General features: G+C 38.9%; 1 protein-coding gene across 1 annotated transcript in view; it reads left to right on the top strand.

Annotated features, from left to right (window-relative positions):
* The window catches only part of LIMA1 (LIM domain and actin binding 1), a 78,786-nt gene that overhangs the window by 56,158 nt on the left and 5,761 nt on the right, over positions 1 to 16,867 (top strand). Inside the window, exons 4-8 of the mRNA XM_023742399.1 lie at positions 1,872 to 1,953; positions 2,976 to 3,124; positions 6,053 to 6,160; positions 10,071 to 10,128; positions 11,655 to 11,764. Coding sequence (XP_023598167.1) covers positions 1,872 to 1,953; positions 2,976 to 3,124; positions 6,053 to 6,160; positions 10,071 to 10,128; positions 11,655 to 11,764 — 507 coding nt within the window. The remainder of the gene's footprint in view (positions 1 to 1,871; positions 1,954 to 2,975; positions 3,125 to 6,052; positions 6,161 to 10,070; positions 10,129 to 11,654; positions 11,765 to 16,867) is intronic.

Here is a 16,867-nt window from a genome sequence, read left to right as displayed (position 1 = left end):
GAAGTCTCTGGTTTATATGGCCCTTTCTGTCTCTTGGACTAGTACTTCCCATGTGTCTTTGGTGTTCTTCATTCTCCTTTACTCCAGGTGATTGGGACCAATTGATGCATCTTAGATGGCCGCTTGCAAGCTTTTAAGACCCCAGATGCCACTCACCAAAGTAGGATGCAGAACATTGTATTAATAAGCTTTGTTTGACTTCCCCTGTAGTGTGTACTGTCCTTCCCTTCACCTAAGATAATTCTTGTCTACTATCTAGTTAGTGAATAACCCTCACCCTCCCTCTCCACCCTCGTAACCATCAAAGAATGTTTTCTTCTGTGTCTAAACCTTTTCTTGAGTTCTTATAATAGTGGTTTTATACAATATTTGTCCTTCTGTGACTGACTAAATTCACTCAGCAGAATGCCCTCCAGAGTCCTCCATGTTATGTTTCACAGCTTAAAAAATTTTTTTTAAAGTGACAGTTTTACCTTCTTTAAGTTTATTGTTGAGTTGATTAGCTGTCCATTTAATATAAAGGTTTAATAACTATTAATATTGAATTCAAAAGTGTGCCAGGTGTTTTACTTTCCTCTCATATGGGATTTCAGCTATCTCTCGTGCTTCAGGTTATCTGGAAATAAATTGAGATTTGAAGGATCTGGTTGAAGGCTCTTATTACAGATTGAACAAACATGATGTACTATGTACATGCACTATGTCTGGGAACATTCTGTGACACTAAGTGGCTTTCTCTTGAGTTACTTTTCCAGACTTAAAAATTATAATTTATAACTTTAATTGGAAATCTACCCTAAATATGAGAGAGATAAGTAGAGTGATTTACAGAAATCATAAAGTACTTTATTTAAAAAGTCTATACCATCCACTCTTCTGTAAGTGCTACAAATATATGGATGGAAAGTCATGGTCTCTGCCCTCAGTGAGCTTACAGTCCACTGGAGGAACAGTCACACAACAGTTTGATAATCATTGCAATGGAAGTGGAAACAGAGGGAGAACTAACTAAATTATGTAGGAGAGGTAAGATGGACTTCCCAGAGGAGATTTCGCTTAAGCTGGGTCTTGAAGGAACAGGCGTTTGCTAGACAACAGAAGAATGAAAGGGTAATCTGGGTAGAAGAAACCTCATTTACATTAGCATGTACCCCACAGGCAGTTCACTTTTTCTGGAGGTAAAGGGTGAGGCAGAGAATGCCCAGATAATAAGAGGCTGGATAGGTAGGAACCAGACCTAGAATGGGTCTTCTGTGATATAGCGAGTACTGTGGATTTAATCTGGATTTAACTAGGAGTGATAGGAAATCCTTAAAGAATTTTGAACAGGGGAGTCACATAGTCATATCTGTGTTATGGGATGATTACCTTGGCAGCAGCATAGAGCCTGGATTAGACCGTGAGGAAGAAACAATTAGAAAGGTAATGTCATAGTCCAGGAAAAGGTGATGACCATGTGAATCAAGGCAGCAACAACAGGGATAAAGTGGGATGGAGGAGGGAAACAGCAGGTACTGCCATCAGGACTTGGCAGTTTGGAGGGACATGTCGTTGTCATCTGGGGCATGATGATTCCCTTCCAATAATTGTTCAATCGAAATTACAAGACTTGCTGGTTAAGCTGGTTGTGCAGTGATCGTTAACATAGAACATTACCTATGGTGAGTTAGTTTTCCCTGGGCATTTGTGAATATGTAGTGCTTGATACTTATAATAGTCTAAAAAATTCTGTGGAATATAAAACTAATATAAAATTTAATCTCCTCTGGATTTTATTTAAAAAGGAGATTTGCAAGTCTCTTCTGAACATTGCGTCAAGCATTTCCCATCTTCTCTGCAAAATTTATTTTTAGGTTTTGTTTTCCAAACAGATTCGAGCCCAGAGCCCAAGTGCAGGTGGAAGGAGAATCTCTGAAAACAACTCTTCTGTTGATGACTTGGAAATAGGCCCAGGTAAGTAGAGAGTTTCATGTGTGTGAAGTCCTCTAGAAAGTGCTAATTAGTAGCAATATCTTTTGGCCTCAAGGCCAATACTTTTAAAAGAAGAGTGGCAAATGAGCATTATGCTCTTTTAAGAACTGTCTATACGGGATCAAATTGACAACAGCGACTTGAAAGATAGGATCTCGGGGGCAGTGAGTTTATGTTAATGGGGGAGGAACCACTCAGAAAAGGAGGGTGAGAATGGTTGCCCAACTCAAAGAATGTAATTGATGTCACTGAATTATACATGTAGAAACTGTTGAATTGGTGTATGTTTCGCTGTGTATATTCTCAACAACAGAATAAATTTTTAAAAAATAATTTTAAAAAATAGTGGCAGAAATTAAAAGGAAGTCTGTCTATTAGATACAAGCCATTCTCAAATGACATTGCTCTCTACAAATAGCTCCTCTGTATTTTTAATCAATCTTTGTCAGTGATAACCTGTGGTAACTGAACAGTACCTTTCAGAGGTTGTACGAGAAGTGTTACAGAGAGTTTTGGCTCCACAGTCATCTGGGGCATGAGGGCTTCCATGCATGGGCAGTAACCCCTATCAAGATTGGTTATCCTGTATTACCAGTGGTACCATAATGCCTTTAGAGCAGAATTACTATATTTAGAAAAGAGCATTTACAGGCACTTCACAAAAGAAAAAAAATATAATGAGTAAACACAGGAAAATCATCAGCCTCCTAGTAATCAAGGAAATAAGAAATGCAAATTAAAACTGCATTGAGATCTCATTTTTTCACATGTAAATTAGCCAAAATTTAAAAATATATACTAATCATGGTAAGGCGTTCTCCTTTTAATGTTGGGAAAGTGAGTGAATATTACTTATAAATGACAATTAAATTTCTGATTTCTTTCTTTGTACTTTTAGTAGAAGAAATCGGCCGTTAGATTGCAATAGCCCAAAATTTATAATCTTGAAACCATTTGAATTGCATTTTATCTTCTAATAAAGCATGTTATTTGCATGCTTTCAGGTCAGTTGTCATCATCTGCATTCAACTCGGAGAAAAGTGAGAGTAGGCGAAATCTGGAGCTCCCACGCCTGTCAGAAACCTCCATAAAGGATCGAATGGCCAAGTACCAGGCAGCTGTATCCAAACAAAGTAGTTCAACCAACTATACAGTATGTGTTCCACATCATTCATTTATTTCTCATCCAGCAAATGGTCGCTGAGCGCTAGAAGTAGGAAATGTCTTCCAGACCCTTACTTTGGAGTCCTGGCTCATCCCTGGTCCTCTGATGATTATTTTTTACATAAACCCTACCCCAGCTTCATTGGAAATCCTGACCATGTTCTAGTCCTGACTTTGCTTCCTCAGCCTCATTCCCACTCCACTCAATTTGTGTGTGTGTGTATATGATGTTACCATCCAGTAATGTCACTGAGAATTTTCTTGGCTCTTCTACTTAACCTTTTTTGTTTTGTTTTGCTAAGTAAGTAGTATCTTATAAGTTTTAACAGAAACACTTATTTTGTTTTGGTTTTTGAGAGGATAAAAAGAATATTGGAGAGAAATACTGGATGTGTTCAACATTAATGGGGCTTTTTGCAATATTTTTATTGAAATATAATTCATGTAACATAAAATTCACCATTTGAAAGTGTACATTCAGTGATTTCTAGTATATTCACAGGGTTGTATAACTATCACCGTTATCTAATTCGATAAAATTTTCCTCACCCCGAAAAGAAACCCCAGACCCGTTAGCAGTCACTCCAAGTCTCTCCTTCCCTCATCCCCTGGCAACCACACAGTCTACTGTCTTTATGGCTTTACTTATTCTGGACATTTCATATAAATGGAATCATACAATATATCGTCTACTTAATGTGTAATCCTTATTACGTGATGGTTTTGTAAAGAGGTAGAGTAGTGGATAAGAAAAAGGGAGAGAAATGACAGAAAGATGACATGCTCAGTAAGCACAAAAATTTGGTATTCTAAATAGAATGGTCTCTTTATTTTGTATTCTCTTAGGCTTAACTGGCAGGCTGACACTATAGAACTACTTAATTGAAGTTACCTTTAAAAAATACCATTTATTCATACACATACACACATGCACACACACACGTGCGTGCACACACACACACACACACACACGTGTATGTGCCTTTCAAACATTTGTCCTTCTAAGATTCCAAATTACAAACCATTAATCTCTTTGATGTCCTAATTTTTTAACAAAGTTGGAAGAATAGTATTGAATTTCACTTGTTCCCAGGCAGACTGAACTGTGCATTCTGGGGGTTAAGCCTTCTTTTCTCCACATTATTAAGTATGCATTCTTCCATCACATTGGTGGACTAATTCTCTGGACAATGAATAATTTCATCTTGATTTTTCACTGTGGTTATAGAAAAGATGATGTGTGTAAGTCAGTAGCAAAGTAGGCCATCACAGACTCATTATTCACTGTGAGTGTGATAAATGAGCAAACTGAAACTTCTTTTAGAAGGCAGGTCAGGAGTTACAGTGAGTAGGTGATCTGTGGAGCAAGAGTCCTTTTGCTATGGGACTTTGCAGCTTCTCATTGCCCTCTTGCTACAAACATTGAGACCAAGTGACTCCCTAAGTGGAAAAACCTGTTCAGTGGCTTTTTTTTTTTTTTTTACTCCTAATAGAGTTTCTGCTCTGTAAATTTTAAGAGTTCAAAAGTCTTTAGGAATTCTTTTAAAAAGTACACTTTTATCTCATCGCAAAAGAATTTCTCAGGCCCCTTAAAGAATATGGTTTAAGAAAGCACGCACCCTCTGGCAGTAGTTCTGGAGGCTGGGCTTTGAAATAGGCTCAGGAATGAGTTGGGCTGTAATGTTGTCTTCTTCAGTGCTGGCTGCCAACTTCTCCTAGATGCACCGCCAGGAACTGTGTGCCTTAATATGGAATACCACACCTGAGTAAGCCAGTCACACTCACACTCCCTTCATTGACTCTGTGGCCATAAATTTTTTAATTTTGTCCTCATGCCTAAAGATGCACAGAGAACAGAAACGTACTAGATTACTAAATTATTAGAGGACTACAGAAAACCCTATGGGGCAATTCTGTTCTGTCATATAGGGTTGCTATGAGTCGGAATCAATTCGATGGCACACACAACAACAACAGGTAGAGAGAGTCCCTGGGTGGCTCAGATGGTTAACATACTCTGTTGCTAGCCAGAATGTTGGAGGTTCAAGTCCACCTAGAGGCATCTCAGAAGAAAGGTCTGGCAATCTTCTTCTAGAAAATCAGCCATTGAAAACCCTATGAGCACAGTTCAACTCTGACACACATGGGTTGCCATGAGTTAGAGTCAACTCAACAGCAGCTGGCTTAGAGGTAGGAAATATCCATATTCACCTACCTATAATAATGTTGATTTTGGATCTAATAGATAAGTTAATTTTAATATTCTGCCCCAACTGTCTGTTACAAGAAAAAGAAAATGATTATGCTTAAATAAATTGCATGGTTTTTTGTGTCAGGACTCTGTTATGAGGAGTAAAATAAGGTATGTAGTTAGTAAAATGTATGAATTTTATGTGAAAAACATGTTTTGAAAGTCCCGTAAGAAAGGTTGTTTTATGGTGTCATTAAATATAATTTCAGTTTTTATATGTGTGCATCATCCCTGTCTCTCTTTCTAGGCCGGGCATTTATATATATGGTCAGTATATTTTCTTAATTATTGGCACTTGGCATCTCCTTTCTCTTGCTCCAGAATGGTCTTTACTGATACCTCACAAGCTTTGCATTCCCACAAGCTCTGCTGCTAGAAGGGTGAATCACAAGAATGTGTTCGTCTGTGCTGATGTGTGTGTGTATTCTAATGAGCATCCAGTTTTAGACTAGTGTACAGATATTTAACTCAGTATATGTCCACAAAGCTGCTTTTGTCATTTCACTAGTCTATGGGTTTTGCTTGTGAGAGTTAGGGGATTGGTCTGACCTGAGGCCTCTTAAAAGAAAAATTGTTTTAAATGTCCCAAGTTTTCTGTGCTGTGAAGAGAATGGGATGGTGAGAATTAAAAAAAAAAAAAAATCACAGGTTATTTTTGTTTTGCAGAATGACTTGAGAGCCAGTGGTAGTGAAATCAAAGCTCATAAATTGGAACAAAAGGAGAATGTCCCCCGGGGTCCTGAGATCTGCATCTCCCATCAAGATAGAGAAAAGGTAGGTTGAAAAGTCTGATGTCCAGTTGCCGAGGAAGCGTATGTTCTAAATTAAATGCTTAAAATTAGAAACAACCCTAACTCTAGAGCTGTAGAGTGTCTGGGAATTTGGTAACAGCTGCCAGGACAGATTAACATTTTTGCAGGTCACATAATTTCGGTTGGAGAGCTCTGAAACGTATAGCTGACCAAACTGTAAGCCTTCATTAGAAAATTCTTTGGCTCAGCAAATGCTCAGAGGGCAGAGAGCTAAAATCTGTTTTGATTAGAGATACTATCTTCAAAGTACTTGTATATTTTTAATGTAAGTATATATTTCACACATTTTATGCAAGAAAATTTCATTCTTTCAAATAGTATTTTTAAAGCTAGGCACTATGTTAAGCTTAAAAAACCCTAACCATTCCACGTGATCTTTATCTGCAAGGAAGTTAATAGTTAAAGGGCAGACAAGTAACAGGTCAGCCATCATAAAACAATGTAATGAGTGCTGTGAGGGGGTGTACCGGGCCGTGGAGGCTCAGATGAAGGACCTGTAACCCGACTTTCTCTAGCAGGTGATGTCTGGGCCATGTCTTAAAGAATGTGTGGGCATAGGCTAAGTGAGAAGGGGAATGTTGAATAAAGAAAAAGAAGAGCATTCCAGGCATACACAACATGTGCAGAGGTTTGGAAATGAGAGATCATGGCTTACTTGGGAATTTCAGGTCAGTTGGCTTGGCTGGAGCATGAGGTATATAGAGTCAGAGGGGAGAGATGGGTACAGAGAGAGGGCCTGGGGGAGGTCTTGAAAAGCTTTATATGCTACGTTTAAGAGTTTGGATATAGTCCTGTAGCAGTGGAAAGCCACTAAAGGATTTCAAGCAAATCAGATTTGTGTTTTATGCATTAATCATTAGATGAATGACTTAGTTAGAGTAAGTAAAAATATGTCAGGTGAATTTATCATTTTCTCTTCCAATCCAGTACCCAATCTTTTTGGTCTTTCTGTCAATACGATGATCAAATGTTAAGCAAGATAAGGAGAAAGGGCTTTCAAATTTATTACAGTGATTAACTTTAGGAGAAAAAAACATTGCTCCTGGTGCCATTTTTCAAAAAGATGAGGAGGTGATTAAAATGGGTCAAGAGCAATAGTTCTCAAACTTATTTGACTACAACACATTTTGAAAAGTATGATGTATTGACAGAATACTAACAGGAATTTATGAGGTAACCCTGCGTACTTGGATCAGAACAGGTACACAGAAAAATAGCCTTAGATCAATGGCTGCAAAGTTTGATTCATAGAACAGAAAAAATTTTTTAGAAAAATTAAATCACTATATTTTAAAAATCACAAATGTATATTAAAATAATAAGACAGAAATACTTGGCAGTTAAGTATTACATGATTATGCAGTCCTCAGATAAATTACATACATCCTTGCAACAATGGGCTCATGAATGAGTTCGTAGATCCCACGTCATTTATCAAGTGTACTCGCATTAGGCTGCCTGGTTTTCTCAGGCTTGGCATGCCATTTTTTAAATGGGAGACTATTAAGAATAACTAAGTAAATATGCTTGGTACTTGTCTTAGCTTCCTAGTGCTGCTGTAACAGAAATGGGTGGCTTCAAAGAATAGAAATTTATTTTCTCACAGTTCTGGAGGCTGAAAGTCCAAATCAGAGTCTCAGCCATGTTGATTTCCTTCTTTGTCACTAGCCCCAGGTGTTCCTTGGCCTCCCTTGGCTTATAGACAATTCTCACATGGCATCTGTCTTCTCCTGTTTGTGCACATCTCTGTGTGTAATCTGTTCTTTTTGTAACTCAGAAGTTATTAGATTTAGGACCCATCCTTGGTGATGTAGTGGTTAAGAGCTCAGGGTGCTAACCAAAAAGGTCGGCAGTTCAAATCCACCAGCTGCTCCTTGGAAACCCTATGGGGCAGTTCTGCTCTGCCCTATAGGGTCTCTGTGTGTCGAAATCAACTTGACAGCAACAGGTTTGGTTTGGGTTTGGTTACTTGGGTATGATCTGAATAACATAACAAAGAAAACTCTGTTTCCAAACAGGATTATATCCGCAAGTACAGGGGATAAGATTCCAATGCATATGTTGGGGAGACACAGTTTAATCCATAATAGTATTTTTCTTACATACCATAAAATAGAAGTTTTAAGAGAAAAATATTCCCAGCATTGAAATTCCCCCATCCACCCCAGGAGCATAGCTTGGGAAATAATCATCTGGAAAATAATGCTTGGATTGCCCCTGTATCTAATTTCATGTTTCCTTCTTGATTGTCTTCATGCTGATTTGAAACTGGAACTCTGAGCTAAACTGGAGGATCAGAACATTTTAATTATAGCCTAAAAGGGCATTGGTACAACTGAATCACAAGCTGGGGAGTGGGTGGGGAAGAAAGGGGATAAAGATAGTACATATTTTTCAAGCACATCCTGCAGGTTTGTAAACCCGTGGCTGCCTTAAAATTTGCAAAATTTTTCAAAATCTCTACTTACCTATTGGCTGTTTGCCTAGCTTTTGTTAACCAGTACCTAAGCATTATTTGCACTTTGGCTTGTTATAAAAGGACATTAATTCTAGGGCAAACTTGCCTGAAATGGAATATTTTGTCAAGGTATTGTTCCTCCCTTTCTCTTCTTGTGAATGAATTTGTGCTTTCCTTTAATGAAATGTTTGAGCAGAGTCTCATGTGCTCTCACCTGGCTGTTTCTGCAGTGAAGTCATCTGGTTGGCCACGTGCAATGATGCCATAATTGGCATTAAGTTTACCCTGCAGGTTCAAGGCCACCAAATTAGAGGTGAGACAAGAACATCCTGGGATGGATGCACCTACTAATTAGCAAGAATTGAAGTACTTTTTATGGCTATGCAAAACTCAGAAAATTTATTTTATATCATTAAATGAGATAATGCATATAAGGTGATTAGTCAAATACCTGGCACGTAGTAAGTACTCAATAAATGTTGGCTGTTATTATATTGGTTTGTTTTATGCCATGTCAGAATTCCTGTAATGAAAAGAGAGTAGTTGAAAAACCGACTGTACTGAAATTCAGGTGTGGTCAGCCAACAACTTAATCTCCATTGCAAATTTATTCTTGATGTAAACATTCAATGTGGCCCCCAAAACCCCTGACATCTGAATTAAAGAATATTCCGTGAAGGGTCCATGTTGGGTCACCTGTTGATCTTTTATGATTTTCTGTGTGAAGGAGAATACAAGGAAGGCACAAGGGCCAGTAGAAAGGAGGGAGAGAGCTAGTAGAAAATTCTATTACTTAAATGTTATGGCTTCTGGAAAAAAATAACATACCTACACATAAGATCTGCTATCTGGTTAAACGCTGCAATTTTGAGACTGTGATTAACAAGGAAGCTGTCCTAGAAGATAATATTTAAGATTAGTTTTAGCTAAATTTGTTTTCTAGTTTTCAGAGTCTTTTGTACTGGCAAACTTGTTTGACCAGAATGCGTTTGGTTGGGAAATAATTGAGGGGGATGGGGGGAAGAGTAAAAATAGTTCCTGTATTTAAAGACTTAATCTTGCTTTGGAGTGAGTTATGGTGGGCTTTGCTCTCCCTAATGGAGGGTTTTTGTTTTGCTTTGTTTTTGGAGAATGGAAAGATATGGTTTAGAAGTTCTTTTATAAAGGGAGATGATGCACACTTTTGGCAGTTGAATGCAGTCTGTTTCTCGCATTGCTCTGTAATTGAGAGGCATGTTAATATTCTCATAAAAGACATTTTGCTCTCTCTTGTTTAAATGCTCAGCTGTTCTGATGCCCGTTATTTCCCCCAGGCAGCTAGTGACTGACTGGAGTCAGCAGGTTTTTATGGCATTAACAGCAGTGTGCGCTTTTATTTTTAATGTGATTCCTTATCACCCCCTTTTTTTTGTAGGTTTCTGCAACTGAGAATAGCCTGGCATTCTGTTCCTCCCCTGCTGAAGATGACTTCTGTAAGCATTTGTTCTTAGAGCTTGAAGGTTAAGGTCCTTATTCTTCGTCCTGTATTTCGGTCGGGAGTGTCCCCATTACTGTCAGCACTGAGAAAGTAGCATATTAATCCAGCAATTTAGCTGATCAAATCCTTCACTCGATTTTAAGGACTGATGCTTGCATACCCTTCACACATTTCATTGTTTAGGGAGAAGTTAAGTTCAATTAAATATAATTTACTTAGGGCAAAATGAATACTTTTGATGCTTCTCTCATTGAACTTCTCGTGTCTTCTGTACTAAACCCTTTCAGGGTTAAAGCTGTATAAACTAATTTTGAAATTTTATTTTAATAGAAGTTTGGCCAAGAAGGATTTTATTCATTTACAAGGGTAAAGAATTGTGATTTGAGTAACCTGAAAATATATTTTTCCTACTCATCTAAATATGTAATCTACCTTCTAGCCATATTCTAAGCATTTTCCTGCTGAAAGAATATTTTGGTGAAGTCTGTCACCTTTTCATCCTATTTTGGAATCATTCTGAGCCTCATTTCTCCCAAAGACAAAAACCTCTGGTTTTTACTTTTCTATGTCCCCTTTGGATTCTGATTTTCAGTGTATTGTTTAGAAATACATTTATGGATTTCTAGCTTTTCCCCAGGCTAGTTAGTTTAGTAGAAACTAAAAGCTCCACAACTAAAATTTAAGTATGAACTAAGAGATCTCTAGTAAACCCTACCTTGAAATTGCAGAGAAAAACTTGCCTGCCTGAATCCAAGAACATTGTTTTGCAATCATTTTTCCTGGACTAGAAAAGTTTCTGAGTTTTTACTAGGTTTGCAAAACATTTTTTGAAAAATAAGCCTGAATCTTTTAGTACTTTGTTAACGCAACTCTAGATTTTAAGGAATTTTTATAGTTCCTTGGTGGCTGTGTAAATGACTTTTCTGTGCCTTTTCTTAATTCTATAGGATGAATATGGTGTCAGGAAATTAACTCATGCTGGTGGCATTTCAATGATTATGAAAAAAGAGAAAAACCATTATGGGGACTTTTCCCATAATCTTCATCTATGGATATCTGCTGTAAGATCAAAAAGAAAAGTATCAAATTACACCACACAGAGTATGACATTTCTGCCTTCACGTCCCCCCACTTTCCCAACTTCAGCTGAAGCACCCCAGAAGGAATCATTGGAAGTATTACTACCAAAAAGATGTTTAAGTCTACAAACAGCCTTTTAAAAATGACAAAGGCTACAGAGCAGAAGGTTCTTCATACAGGGTGGTTTGGATTCAAGCAGTGTGTGGCAGAGTGAGAGAGTCTCCTAGCTGAGAACTCAATTTGTAAGAGGACCTGAGAGAACCTAAGGAGCATAGCTTTTAGTGTTAGAATATTTTTCAGCAGAAAAACGGTATTTTTTGGTGTTGAAAAGACCTGTCATTAGTGGAAGTGCCTAAACTTTGCTTTGGGAGGAACCCTTTCTGAGACTTCCCATGAGATATATAAGATATATAAAATGCTTTCCTTTTGTAACTGAAACAGATAACTCCCAGGTTAAGAGTGAGATCCAGCAGCCTGTCCATCCCAAGCAGCTAACTCCAGATGCCAGAGCCTCCAGCCTTTCTGAAAGTTCTCCACCCAAAGCAGCGAAGGTATTATGGCTGTTTGTCTCTGAGCTTTTAGACATTGGTTTACTAGTAGAGTTAATTGCATCTTTTATCATTAAGTCCATTATAACCTGCTTTAACTTTCCTGAGGATGATAATGCCAAATAAGGGTATGCTTAACCCAGTCATTTTCCCTGGAAATCTTGTTCTTTTGTGCCAGGAGGAGGGAAAGTCACTAATACCTCAGTTTGAAATCTGGAAGACTCATGTACATTTTAAGAAAATCTAAAGTTAAAGAAAATAACCTGAAGCTTTGTTTTTTAAAGAATGTCCAAGGTCATAAACTGTGAATGGGTGAAAGACCCCAAATGAGAAATATGAGACATCTGTTAAACTAAAGTCAGCCTATCAAATTGAGATATGCAATGTCACCTTAAAGATGGTGGTGGCTCCCTGGCCACTTGACCATAACTTGATTGGTTGTTAGCATATTTAAAGAAAGAATGTGTCCATCGGAATAGGGTTGGCAGGTTCGTTTTCTCTAAAAATTCAGGTAATACTTACGCTAGGGTATAATATCAAATGTTAAAGAATGTACAAAATGTTCTTAAGACAAGTTTACTCAGTCTGTGTTCTCCTTTTATTCCCTATCTTTTAAAAACAGAAAACCAGTGTTTTCCCTTTCTATGAGCAAACATAAATTCCCATAAAAAATAAACAAAAAAAAATTTTAAAAATTATCAAAAATTTATTTTAGGCTCATTAACTGACCTGTTGCTAACGCAGTGCTAATTTACCTACTTGGATTAATAACTAAACATACCCGCACTTCTTTAATGTCTTTCTCCTCTGGTGCTCTGTTAACGAGCCTGGGTTTTTTTTTTTTTTTTTTAATTTTGGCTTTGAGAGAAACTCAGTAGTTAGTGTTAAGGTGGTTTGTGCTGCCCCAACCTCATGCAGGTATCTGCTGTGCTTCTATTTCCCAACTGTATGCATGATTGGTCCTTTGATGGAGGTTTTAGTGCACAAAAAGGGCGAAGAGAAGAGGACATACATGAGGGTTTGGAACAAAGAAGGAAAGGGAGGAATCCAGGACCTTAAGAGTGGATCAAAAGGGGGAGAAGAAGACAAAATGAAAATTTTAAAGGAAGTAGAGCTATATGAGGAAAGTAAAGTTTATTGAAAAGGAACAGAAAGGTGAGGAGAGTAGCAAAAGAAAGCAAGTAAAAGGAGAACGAATTGGGTTATACTGATTGAATCTGCATGTGTATTCAACATGACCCTCTGTTCTGGCCCTGAAGATCTGCTCATACTGTCATCAGTGCTTTCTTTTTCCACATGTGAAGTCCAACAAAGTAGCAAATGCCATGAGGTTAATTTCCTCTCCAAAAGCAACACTGCCCAGATGTCAGTCCTTGGGTTGTGATTCATAATCAAGAGCAGCCCGTAAATCTGACTTGGCCATGGATTCTGTGTAACCAACGGGTCTGGGGAAATTCCATGGCTAATTTAAAAACTAAAATCTGTTGTTGAGTATATTATTTGAATTACCAACTGAGTCTTGCTTCCTTTGCTGAACTGCTAGGCCAGACCTCACGGTACTGGTTGGACCCTTGAGGGCCCTCTGATTTAGACAAACCCTGAGGTCTGAGTGCTGATGAAAGATGTTGTGCCAAGGAGTGCACCTCACTTAGGCCTTCCCTGGCACACTAGGGAAGAGATGGAGGTAAAGCTCTTTCTGCACCTGCCCCAGGCCCATGCCTAATTCTTTGGCCCTGGTCACTCAGCAGTACAGTGCAGTTAGGCCTGCCTTCACCAGACAGACACCCACCTCAGGTTTTGCACATTGTATAAAGACTGGAGTGTACTGGCCTGGCATTTCATGTTTGTGTCTGTGGTCCAAAGTCCAAATGGTCATGGTGTATAGAGCCTAGATGGGACCTAATCACATCTGCACTTACGTTTACTGACAGTTTATTTTCTCTTCTCATAGTTCCCCTTTACATACAAGATACTTTAGTAAATGTGTATAGCAAGACCTACTAGCATAACTGCTGTCATGGTTATAGGCCCAAAGTTGCATCTCCGCTTTGGGAAATTGCATACAACTAAGAATAAATATGTTCACTCAGTAGATTTTTGGGTCACATACTTCCTGGAAAAAGCTATTCCTTAGTGCCTGTCCGCTGCTATTGAAAATAGGACATCTAAGGTGGAGACTGAATGCATTTCAAGTTTAGCTAAATAAAGTAACAACAACAACAAAAAGTACTGGTCTTTGAAAGTAAGGATTTTGTATGTATTGAATACTGGCCAGATAGCTCAGTTGGTGAGACTTGGTGCTACTGAAGTTGAAATTGCAGGTTCGTTCAGTCTCAGAAAGGGTGTTATTCTGGGAGCAGAGCTCAGTGGATCCTGTGAGAAGGGGCAAGCCCTTTTCACTTTCTTTGAGAGATTAGAGACCTCTTGTACTTTGCCATCCCATTCAAGAGATGCCATCCTTTAAATGTGTCCATAGGAGAAGACAGGGGAGGAAAAGGCAAGGAGATGTGACTGATCCTAGTGAACGCCCACTTGCTCCACCGTGTCGAGGGCAGCCCAGCACCAGGCTTCCTCTGGCTAGTCCTGCTGATGGCTGTGGAGAGAAAACATGGCAGACTGCAGGAGAGGACGCACATTACGGCACCCTCTGTGGTGCCCTGCCAGCTGGCGCTCCCCCTGTGGACAGGGTGGGAAGTTTTATGCTGTTTTACAAAGCTGTCAGAATTAGGCTAGAAGGGCATTTACAGTCTTTTCTCACCATCTCCATTATTACCCCTTTCCTGGAGTGCTGACCTTCCCTCTACATGTAGAGGAGTCTATTTAAGATCTGAATGTTGCCCAAAATGCTTTCAAAAAGAGTTCCACAGCAAACCAGGGGAAGGGTTAAGGCTGCACAGAACCAGCTCAGCAATTTAGTGTGTGGTGAAGAATTTGTTTTACTACAAGATGTTTTGTACAAATTGTAAAGAGGGAATGAAAGGCATTTTGTGGTATTCAGACTAAGAAATGGAGACATGACATCAAAAATACAGATTTTCCTTCTGATTTCACTGGGTCTAAGGGCTGGTGGTGCAAGAATAAGTGCTCGACTGCTAACCGTAAGGTCAGCAGTTCGAATCCACCAGTGACTCCATGGGAGAAAAGACTTGGCACCCTGTTCCCAGAAAGATTTACAGCCTAGGAAGCCCTATGGGGTTCCTATGAGTTGGAATCAACTGGATGACACACAAGAACACAACAAGGGGTAGTTAGCTTCACTGCCTATTGCCAGCTGCTGTCACCCTCCCACCCAATACAGGTACACACTACAACTGAGGCCTTCATTAGACTAAAAAATATACATAAGAGAGTGCAATAATGTAGATGAAACCATGCAAATATATTGGAAAAATAGCTTTCAGTAGATGCTGATCAACAGAGGGCCTATAATAGCCCTCATATGGGAAAGACGTGACATTGTTTATGAACATCAGGTGTTTATATATGACCTCATTCATTCCTGAATATCCTGAAGATATTATCTGTATATTTTAATTTGAAACAAAGTAAAGACTGTTGTTTGTTCAGAATGCTGTAGTGAGATTATTTTCATTTAAGTTAGCATCTGCTCTCTTGCCCAAAGAGTTTCCTTTAGTTCTGGAAATGTTTTTACATTCCAGAACAATTTAAAAAATATATTCATGGTTTGTGAGTCAGGAGTTCTGAGTTTTAATCTGAAATCTGCCTACTGACTGTGTGAATTTTGATAAGGCCCCTGACTTCCTGGTGCTTTAGTTTCTACATGTGAAAAATGGAGGGGATGAAAAAATATGTGTATATATCTTTTCGTACTAACAAAAAAATATAATGTAGAGAGAAAGAATGTCTAACACTCTAATACTGGCAGTGTTTTAAACATGACTGTGCCAAGTCAGAGCATGCCATGAAGGCAGGGGCAGGATGTACGCCAGGCCTGCCATAATGGTAGAGATTTTTGGGCACTGACTATGCTTCCTGTTGTCTGAATAGACATGGGGGCAATTACAGAAAAATGGCTGAGTGCCCAGGACAGGGAAAATAAAGGGAAGGCACAGCCGCAGCCATCATGAGTTGGCATATTACCATGTTGGGATCCTCTTGTCTTTATGAAATGACAAGGGCCCTTGGGCAGCTGCTGCATAAGCCTTAAATAATACTGAAAAGGGTTTATGTAAGAAATTAAGAAGAATAATGGGAATCTGATCACTCTGGCTAGTTAGAAGCTTGAGGTTAGTCAGTTGTTTGTACTAGCAGTCTATTAATTTGATGTTATGGAGGAGGAATGACTTTTCACTTATGTGGGTGAAGGCTCCATTAGAGAGAGGGCCATTGTGGGTCAGATGTGGGAGGTGGTAAGACACTAAAGAATTGTTAATGAGACACTCCTTGTGTGGGATCAGGCTCATAAAAGCTCTGTCTCCTGGGCTGGGATATGTTTCAGCCTCAGGTGGATATAAGTGAGGCTGATTTTGCCATGACTAGCAGAGTGACTTGAAATAGAAAGAAAGAAAATGTGGCCTTTTTCTTGGGTGTGAGTCTGCAACTCAGTTTCAGCTCAGCTGCAGTAAAACGCTCCAAGCACACCAAATGCTGTGTATTCATTGAAGGTTCCTGTTTGTCTCTTCCAGCTTCTGCTTCCTGCTCCCGGTACCTAATTTCTGCTCCTGCCTTCCACTTTCCTCCTAATGTGAGCTCAACTTTCAGCTTTCTCTCAGGTTCTCCTTTCTTTTCACTGGGCTGAACCCTTCAACTACAGTGTGTCCTCTGTATATTTGTAAAAGAGGTGTTCTCTGTATCCCTCCGCTCCCCTTTAACAGAATAATACCCATTTCCTCTTATACATGTGAAATTTATGTCCTCTGTTTTGTCTTCACTGATTAGAATGAGTGCTTGCTCTCGTAAGTCTATTTCAAATATTAAAAATATGGAATCTGCCCTGCAGCTGAAAAAGATTTTCAATCTGATAAATGCATTTGTCCTATTACTTTTACATTATGTGAGTTGTGGTTTGTACACGCTGTCTCCAATGGCTTCAATGGTGCTATTATACCCCGTTTCAATTCTGCATGTTCATGTATCTCCTACTTG

This window comes from Trichechus manatus, unplaced genomic scaffold (genome assembly GCF_000243295.1).
Source record: "Trichechus manatus latirostris isolate Lorelei unplaced genomic scaffold, TriManLat1.0 scaffold00209, whole genome shotgun sequence".
Classification (NCBI taxonomy): Eukaryota; Metazoa; Chordata; class Mammalia; order Sirenia; family Trichechidae; genus Trichechus; species Trichechus manatus.
Note: the sequence above shows the minus strand (reverse complement) of the source record. Positions and strands in the feature narration are given on the sequence as shown.